This window comes from Leucoraja erinacea, chromosome 10 (assembly GCF_028641065.1).
Source record: "Leucoraja erinacea ecotype New England chromosome 10, Leri_hhj_1, whole genome shotgun sequence".
Lineage (NCBI taxonomy): Eukaryota > Metazoa > Chordata > Chondrichthyes > Rajiformes > Rajidae > Leucoraja > Leucoraja erinaceus.
The window spans coordinates 17,799,075-17,808,792 of NC_073386.1; the positions used below are offsets into that span (position 1 = coordinate 17,799,075).

General features: G+C 43.9%; 1 protein-coding gene and 1 non-coding gene across 2 annotated transcripts; both read left to right on the top strand.

Moving 5' to 3' along the window:
• Window positions 1–5,176: 5,176 nt before the first annotated feature.
• LOC129700853 (40S ribosomal protein S8) lies at window positions 5,177–8,891 on the top strand (the record flags this gene model as incomplete). The annotated part of the gene is made up of 5 exons (XM_055641616.1): window positions 5,177–5,218; window positions 5,717–5,816; window positions 5,915–6,090; window positions 6,951–7,080; window positions 8,736–8,891. Coding segments are annotated over 5 exons (558 nt in total), but the record flags the coding sequence as incomplete, so codon positions are not given.
• Window positions 8,892–9,029: 138 nt separating this feature from the next.
• Window positions 9,030–9,161, top strand: LOC129701332 (small nucleolar RNA SNORA35). The gene has a single exon (XR_008724187.1). It is a non-coding gene; the product is annotated as a small nucleolar RNA SNORA35 (small nucleolar RNA).
• The last annotated feature ends 557 nt before the right edge of the window (window positions 9,162–9,718 follow it).

Below are 9,718 nucleotides of genomic sequence, written 5' to 3' on the forward strand. Positions count from 1 at the left end.
CATGCAAGTTTCATTTTTAACTAATCTAGTTTGCATGCAAACATGTGAACTGATTAATACTAATATACAGGAAATATGACATTTTATCAAGTTACCAATAGCACAATTTATTTTTGAGCCGGTCTTTATACAAGCAGACTGACCACTAGGTATAAAACGTGGTGAAACTAGTAGACGGGAAATTTAGTGTATATCTGTTGATTTTTGAATCATCCAAGTCAAGTCAAGAGTGGTGAATCTCTGGAACTCTCTGCCACAGAGGGTAGTTGAGGCCAGTTCATTGGCTATATTTAAGAGGGAGTTAGATGTGGCCCTTGTGGCTAAGGGGATCAGGGGGTATGGAGAGAAGGCAGGTACGGGATACTGAGCCATGATCATATTGAATGGCGGTGCAGGCTCGAAGGGCCGAATGGCCTACTCCTGCACCTAATTTCTATGTTTCTATGTTAAGAGAGTTTATTGTCATGTGTCCCAGATAGGACAATGGAATTCTTGCTTGCTGCAGCACGACAGAATATTTTAGGCATAAATACAGATCAGATCAGATCCAGCAGCTACAGCCTATCACCAATAACAATTATTTAATAAAGTTCAGTTGATAAAATGTACAAACGTAGTCTACTGGATTTTGGTTTTAATGTGTGTCCAGGGCCATAAAAAAAAAGGCTGTTTGCAGGAGGCCATAAATGGATCTTTTTCCAAGGTACCTAAGTGAAGACAGGATCTGCCTCGGTTGTGTATCCAATAGTTTGCCTACTACCTTGGTTTAAGAGAATGTTGAGTGAAATCTGCCTGCATCCTATTAGCTAAGGTGCAGTAACAGATGGTACTGGGAGGACAGAAGAAGACCATAGTTTACTCTTTGCAGTAGCCTGCCCTTTGTAACATACTGTCCCATAACCATGGTCACTTGGCTTCTCCCCATTTGATGCTCCATTATCTGAAATTCCCTCCAAATGCCCTGTGGTTCTTCGCCTAAGCATGCCTTCAACCCAAAGGCTGATGCAAATTTGGTCACCTCCACAAACTTTTCCTTTTTTTCCTATGTTTTCCTACTTATATTAATGACTTCATTAATACTTTCTGCATTAAAAGTGCAAAGTGAAGAGTAATATTTCAAATCTTTTTTTCCTCTCAAATGCACAAATCACTGAGGAGACAATATCACATTTATTTACAACATCATGTCAATGCAGAATGACCAGTTCTGCTATACATGTGTTTTTGAAGCAATTGACTACATGCACCACCAGCCTATCTAGTTAAACCTAGCTCCCTGTATTATATCCAAATGGCACAAATTGATTCCCTACTGTGAATGGTAGGAAATTGTCACAACTTAAAATACAATGAATTTGATCCTGATCTCTGTCCCTCCCTTTGCAACTGGATCCTAGATTTCCTCATCCCCAGACCTCCAGCAGAGCAACACCTCCTCATTGTTAATTAGTGCAGGTGAAAAAAGCTGTGTGCTAAGCCCATTTCTCTACACCCGTGACTGGGAGAGCAGTTCCAATGCCATCTATAAATTAGCTGAGGACACATCCGGTGGTGAGTCAGTATTGAGAAAAAGATAAACAGCTCGTTGAGTGGTGCCACAACAATGACATCTCGCTCAATGTCAACAAGACTGGAACTTATTGTAGGCTTCAGAAAGGGGAAGTCAGGAAATCATGCCCCTTATTAAGTCTGTGGTGGAGGTGGGAGATTGCAACCTTCACGTGGTCCGCCCTGTTTCAACGAATGCAATCAAATAAGATCAAGTAGACCAAGTTGTCCTACAACTTTAGGCTGTGCACACCATACGCAAGAAGAAGTCTGTGGTGGAGAGTGTTAGTAGAGATATTCCTCGACGTTAACATCTCAGATGTCATATCCTAGACCCATCATGTGAAAGACATGCCAGCACCTCTGCTTTCTTAGGTTTGGAGACATTTTGCACGTTACCGAATACTCTTGTACAGATGTACACCAGCAAGTATACTGACCAGTTACATCATTACCGGAAAAGAGCTCCGACTGCCGGCCTGCGACCTATAACATCCTGAAGCCGCGGACTCCGGTAGGAAAGTGCCGATTCAGGACCTCCAAGCCGCGGAGTGTGTCCCACCGCCTGTACATTGGGCCGTCTGTAGTGGTGACTACAGAGGGTCTATGGTCCCGACCACGGGTGAACAAAGGAGGAGGACTGGCTGAACTTTTTTGCCTTCTACCATAGCGAAGAATGCTGTGGTGGATGTTTGTGTTCAATGTTATTGTGTGTTCTTTTTAAGTGTATCGCTGCTGGCAAATTAATTTCACTGCATGTGATGTGCACGTGACGAATAAAATTGACTTTGACTCATGGCTTGGTATACAACTCCAATGCACAGGAATGCAAGAGCCTGCAGCCTGGGGGGCGCAGACTGATTTATCAAAGGTGCATCCCTCCATTGAAAGTATCTATACGAAGCCCTGCCTCAAGAAAGGCATCTCATCAAAGATCCCACCATTCGGGTAATGTCCTCTTTTCACTGCTTACCACCAAGCTGCAGGTACATACGCCGTAAGCCACACTCCACCAGGTTCCGAAAAAGAAAATTTACTTAATTTACCAGATTCCTGAAACAACCTGTGTGACTGATTCACCTACATTGAGAGCCATGAACCACTCATGTGGAAGTATGAACTGCAGATGCTGGTTTAAACCAAAGATAGACACAAAAAGCTGGAGTAACTCAGTGGGTTAGGCAGCGTCCCTGGAGAGAAGGAAGGGGTGACGATTCGGGTCGAGACCCTTCTTCAGAAGAAACGTCGCCCTTTCCTTCTCTCCAGATATGCTGCCTGTCCCGCTGAGTTACTTCAGCTTTTTGAGTCTATCTTCGCCATGAACCACTCAACAGTGTCCGAGGTTATGGGGAGGAAGCAGGAGAATGGGGTTTAGAGAGAGATCTAATCAACCATGATGGACCGATTGGCCTAATTCTGCTCCTATCACTTATGACCTCATGACCAAAGATCCTATAGCAGATCTCTCTCCACGCTGCCCCGGGCCCCGCACTCCTTCTCCCCGCTGCCCCACACTCCTTCTCCCCGCTGCCCCGGACCCCACACTCCTTCTCCCCGCTGCCCCGGACCCCGCACTCCTTCTCCCCGCTGCCCCGGGCCCCACACTCCTTCTTCTGCCCCGCCCCGCTCCCCCCCGCCCCCCCACACTCCTTCTCTGCCCCGGGCCCCACACTCTCTCTCCCCGCTGCCCCGGACTCTCTCTCCCCGCACCCCTCCTTCTCCCCGCTGCCCCGGGCACTCCTTCTCCCCGCTGCCCTCCTTCTCCCCGCTGACCCCCACACTCTCTCTCTCCCGCTGCCCCGGGCCCCGCACTCCTCCTTCTCCCCGCTGCGGGCCCACACACTCCTTCTCCCCGCTGCCCCGGGCCCCGCACTCCTTCTCCCCGCTGCCCCACACTCCTTCTCCCCGCTGCCCCGGGCCCCACACTCCTTCTCCCCGCTGCCCCACACTCCTTCTCCTCGCTGCGGATCCAATCTTTGGCCGGAAGCAAGAAGGCGGGAACAAGAAGGCCAAAGATCAAGCGGAGCAAGATGGCGGAGGTAGGTTGCTAAAATGAGGCATAAAATCACCCATGAACCCGCCCATGAACGTACTTCACGTTTGCGCGAGAGTAACCCATCTCGCTCTGCTATAGGATCTTTGCTCATGACGTCCCTGCACCGTCCGCTGCCTTGCGGGCCGTGACGCCTTTCGCTCTTCTGTCACGTGACGCATCCACGTCACGTGACCGCTTTCCCGCGTCACGTGCCCTCCCGTCTGATTCACGCGAGACTTCGAAACGCCTTATGACCCAGAAGGCTTTGCGTGTCCTCTTTCCAACCGCCGCCTGATAATGGGTACGTGAGGCCGCGGGGTCTGTAGTTTATAATCCGCGTCAATCCGCCGCTTGTGTCGGGTCGGGACCGTCAATATGTCACAGATTACGTTCAAGTAAGCTCGCAGATGAGGGATGAGCTCTGCCTGGGGCACAACCCGGTCGGGATCTGATGATATTTTAGTATTTCATGTCAGGAGCGCCGGCGGTAGGTGGAGGCCGTCAATATGGCGGCCCTCTGGGTCAGGAGATGCTGCGCTGCGAGATGCACGCCGCTGCCCAGTAGTTTGCTGACTGGTAGTGTAGTGAGCTGGGCTGCAAGCACTGCAACTCTGGGTGGAGGGGATTGAGGTAAGATCAAAATAACCGGGTGACACTTCAGTGCTGCATTTGGGCGATCAAAGATCTGTGTATTCAGGATCAACATAGACATAGAAAATAGGTGCAGGAGTAGGCCATTCGGCCCTTCTGCACCGCCATTCAATATAATCATGGCTGATCATCCAACAGTATCCTGTACCTGCCTTCCTCCATACCCCCTGATCCATTTAGCCACAAGGGCCACATCTAACTCCCTCTTAAATATAGCCCATGAACTGGCCTCAACTACCTTCTGTGGCAGAGAGTTCCAGAGATTCACCACTCTGTGTGTGAAAAATGTTTTCCTCATCTCGGTCCTAAAAGATTTCCCCCTTATCCTTAAACTGTGACCCCCTTGTTCTGGACTTCCCCAACATCGGGAACAATCTTCCTGCATCTAGTCTGTCCAACCCCTTAATAATTTTGTACGTTTCTATAAAATCCCCCCTCAATCTTCTAAATTCTAGCGAGTCACTGGCCGTCCTGATTTAGGAATATCAGAATCATCTGGATTATGCCGCTTAATTAAAGATATTATATAGTAGATCGTGATTTTGATTATTACAGAATCAGAACTGCAGCAACGTTGATCTATAATTCAGCAGGTATAAATGATGAAACTCTTGTAAACACCGAATATATATTGGAGAGAATCACCTTGGAGAACTGAATACCTGCTGTTGAGTACCATCTATTTGATTTGCTCACATGGAATGGCAGTTTATTAACAATGATTTGTTGCAGGTATTCCTCCGGAATATTTTGATTGCTATATTCTTGATGAAGCCGAATGGTAATTGGTTTCTGGGCTAGCTTACAGCTTATATTTAGTGTCAAATTAGGCTTTCCTAGGTGTGAGAGATAACATTGTCTCCCAAGTGAAGGAGCTAGGGAGATATCTTTTAAGAGATCCCAAGACTAGGAGGCAAAAAGTAAAGACCATCTTTGTAAAAAAAAAGGAAGTATGAACTCGGACGTCCTCCTGCAAATACCAAGGTGTGATACAGTTGTTTGTTTAATTGTGACTTTGTTGCTCGTAGATTTACCTTCAGGTAAATGTTGGATGTCTTTCACAACTTATTGCAGTGTGAATGATGAGTATTTGGCTTTTTGATAGGTGGGTTTGTATTGACTGTTCTGGTCATGTTTGAGCCCACCAGTGTTTCTTTGTCATAGTTACTCTGACCACACTGCTTGACTTGCCTTCTTACTGAATTTTGAAAGGGCAATTTTCAATATTTTAATAGAAATGTTGGGTTGCATCTTCTGCAATGGAATAGGTAATTTTATGCTAATCTGTCCAGAACGATCCTCATTTAAATTTAAATAACATCAAAGAAAAACTTTAAACATAATGCATGATTTTACATGCAGAGCATTGTGCACATGCTGTATGTATTTTGCACCAAGAGTCAGGATTACTTGCCATGAGTGCTTTCTGGAGATTTCATTGTCTTTCGCTATTAAACTAGTGACATTTTATTCTGCCTCCAGATTGGGCCACGTCGTATCCACACAGTGAGAGTCCGTGGTGGGAATAAAAAATATCGGGCGTTGAGGTTGGATGCTGGAAACTACTCCTGGGGTTCTGAGTGTAAGTTTCTTTTGTGGGATGTGCAAGCTTGTCCTTACTTTGAATAGACTTTTTCTCATCACTTCTAAACCAGTGCTAAAATATCTTTCACTTTGCAGGTTGTACGCGAAAGACCAGGATCATTGATGTAGTGTACAATGCCTCCAACAATGAATTGGTCAGGACAAAAACATTAGTAAAGAACTGTATTGTTCAGATCGACAGCACTCCTTTCAGGCAGTGGTATGAATCTCACTTTGCCATTCCTCTTGGTCGGAAGAAGGGTGCCAAGCTGGTATGTCCCTCAATTATTTTGATTGCTATATTCTTATAACTACTGCAGTTTACTTTTGTGCTTTTTCACCCTTTTGCCTTGAGCAGAGAACAGAACAGCACTAGAACTGGCCCATTACCCCCGTAATGCGTATCAAACATGATGTTGAGACCAACTCATCTGCCTGCACATAATCTGTGTCCCCTCCCTTTCCCTGCATATCCATACGCTTATCCAAGTCTTAAGTACCATTATCGTATCTGCCTCGAATACCACACCAGGAGTGTATTCCCGGCACTTGCCGCGATTTGTTTAAACAACAAACTTGCACTGCACATCTCCTTTAAACTTTGCCCATCTCGCTTTACAGTTGTGCCCTCTAGTATTTGATTTCCCCATCAGTCCAACCTCTCTGTGGTTTATACTTTCTAATCCAGGCATTATTCAGTTAAACTTGTCTGCACTCTCTCCAAAGTCTCCACATCCTTCCTATGATGGGGCGACTAGAGTTGCTGGCAACACACCTAATGCAGCCCATCCAAAGCAGCATCATGACTACTTAGGGCCGTGATCTAAGAAAGCAAGTTTTCTAATCTTCCATTTCCATTATTGTGGGATGTAATTCATTCGACGGGATGAGTACCTGAAAGAATATAAATGTGCTAATATGAACCCTCAATATTACTTATTCAATTGGATTTAAAGTGATTATGACATGTGGCTTTGCTTTGGAAGTCTTAACAGGTTTTTTTGAGGGAATATAGTTTAAAATATTCAACTGATACACTGCAACATTTATTATATTGAAAAAATGGGATTTGACCATCCTGACAATAGTTAGATTCCAGTTTTGTGATAAAAGAAAGCTTTGCTGATTTCAGACACCTGAAGAGGAAGAAATTCTGAACAAGAAGAGGTCAAAGAAAATTCAGAAGAAATATGAAGACCGAAGAAAGAATGCAAAAATCAACTCGTTGCTAGAAGAACAATTCCAGCAGGGGAAATTGCTTGGTAAATAATTTAAAATGTTATCACATGATATCCCTTAGCAGAGAAGATCCTAGGTTTTGCACATCGATACAGAGTGATAGAATTATACAGTGTGAAAACCGGTCCATGCAGGCCAAGTTGCTAATAGTTTTAATTGTACCTGCCTTTGCCACTTCCTCTACGTTCCATATACCCCATATACCCACCTCCTTCTGAGTAAAGGGCGCCCCATGGGTTGCCTCCAATTTTACATTCACCCTTCAGTCTTCTATGCCCAGTCAACAAAAAAACTCCCAACTTATCCAGTTTCTTTATAACTCAACCGCTCCAGTCTGGGTAAAGTCCTGTACATTTATAGCATGATGTTTTAACTGTATTCAATGCCTTGACCAATGAGGGCAAGCATGACAAATATCATGTGTAAGAAGGAACTGCAGATGCTGGTTTAAACCAAAGATAGACCCAAAAAGTTGGAGTAACTCAGTGGTACAGGCAGCATCTCTGGAGAGAAGGAATAGAGATGCTGCCTGTTCCACTGAGTTACTCCAGCTTTTTGTGTCTTAATGACAAACATCGTGTTCACTTACCCATCTATCATTGTTGCCACATTCAGGAAACTGTATTTGTACTCCCAGATGTCTCTGTAATTTATTGTGCAAATCCTGACCTAGTTACCAAAGTGCGCCACATCGCGTTGCAAATTAAATTACATCTGGTGTCCTTTGGCTCACTTTCCTATTTGTTCCAGGTCCATTGTGATCTTAAATTACCTCCTCCACTGTCCACTATTCTTCCACCCCCCCTCCACTAACACACTCTAACCATCAAGCCAATTTAGTATTAAATTGTTTAATCTACCTATCTGACCATCCTACCTTGTGTAACTTACTGTTAGCCTTAACAGCCTGCAGTTCTCTGTCTAATTCCTGCCAAACACCTGAAGATTTCTTTGCACATAATGTAAATGTTGCCAAATTCACTCGCTAGTCTTTAAATTTTCAGTAGATGGCTTTGTGGGCATGAAATTTGTGCTGCAGATTGGATGCAGCTTGAAAATGTATTTGGGTCCTGCTTGGCACACATGGCCACATTTGGTCAAACAGCATACTTGCTTAAGGCCAATCATTTGTATTATTTACTGCAACATCAGTGCCTGTAACACACAAACAGCATGATTTGAGATCTCATGGATAAACTAGTTGCCTGTGAAGATAGAGGGGGTTAGCTGGTGAATAAGCAGGGATTTCGATATTTGATCTGGATGTGACACCCTTGTTTATGTCATACAATTTTTCTTTGTTAATGCTATGGCTTGTTCCATAGCTTAAACACTAGGATGTGAATATGTATTTGCAGTCCATGGAGGGCCTTTGTTATTGCAGACACTTTCATTCCATTAAACACACCAGTGGCCCACCCTTTATTAAGTTGCAAACAATGTAAAGTGAGCCCAGCTTCTAACTATTGTCTGTACCCATTCTGTGTGCAGAATAGACATCTGAGCAATGGCTCCAAAAAGTTGTGGGTTGATATCAACTTACCAGCACACGGTGATCACATCCTGATTTGAAACTAGTATAAGGATATTGCTTATTCACAGCACTGAACAATATATGAACCAATGTAATATCAAGATTAAATCCAGTTAATTTATTTAATGATTTTTTTTTTTGCAGCTTGCATAGCTTCAAGACCTGGTCAGTGTGGCAGAGCTGATGGCTACGTTCTTGAAGGAAAAGAGCTTGAATTCTACCTGAGGAAAATCAAAGCCAAAAAGGGCAAATAGACATTGTTTGCTGAAAATGTGATACTAATAAAACAATTTTCAACTATTTCCATTTCTGTTAATTCCATAACAGGTTGACATAAGACTAAGCAGTGCACGTTAATTTGTGTTTTCCAGCAACTTAAAAGTTATGTAAAACTAATGGCAATCTTTGTGTATGGTTACCATGACAAGAATGATTCTTATGCACAATCTAGTGACTTGGTGCTTTTGCTGTGGCATTCCAAGACTCATTCTTGTGCAAGATCAAACTCCTGTTTGCAGAAAGATTGAGCTTTTATTTGTAGCTTCACCTTTTCGAAGGCAGGAAACATATTTTTCACATGGTAATCTTTTGAGTTTATTTCAATATCTATTCCATATGAATGACATTATTGATGGTAATGTGGGTGGTGCTGAGAAATTAAAAGATATGTTCGCCCTTGAGATTACACAATGTCTCCAAATAGCGGGAATTAGAGCGACAAATATGGTGGGAGATTGCAGACAGTTGCAAGACCTAGGCTGTCATCAATGAGCTTTTTATTTTTCCCAATATAGACCGGGGCATCCTGGTGTTAAGGGCTTAAATAGAATGGAATTTGTCAAGTGTGTTCAGGAAAGTTTCCTTGAGCAATGTATGGGTAGCTCTTCAAGGCAGAGGACAATGCTTGACCTACTCTTGTGAAATACGGAAGGGCAAGTGACTGAGGTGTCAGTTGGTGAGCATTTTGGGACCAGTGACTGCAGTCGTATGTTAAAATAGTTGTGGAAAGGACAGGAAAGCTTCACAGGTTAGTTTTAAATTGGGGCAAGACCAACTTTGATGGTATACAGGAACTTGCTAAAGTTGATTGGAGTAGGTTGTTTGCAGGCATTGACATCTGGAAAATT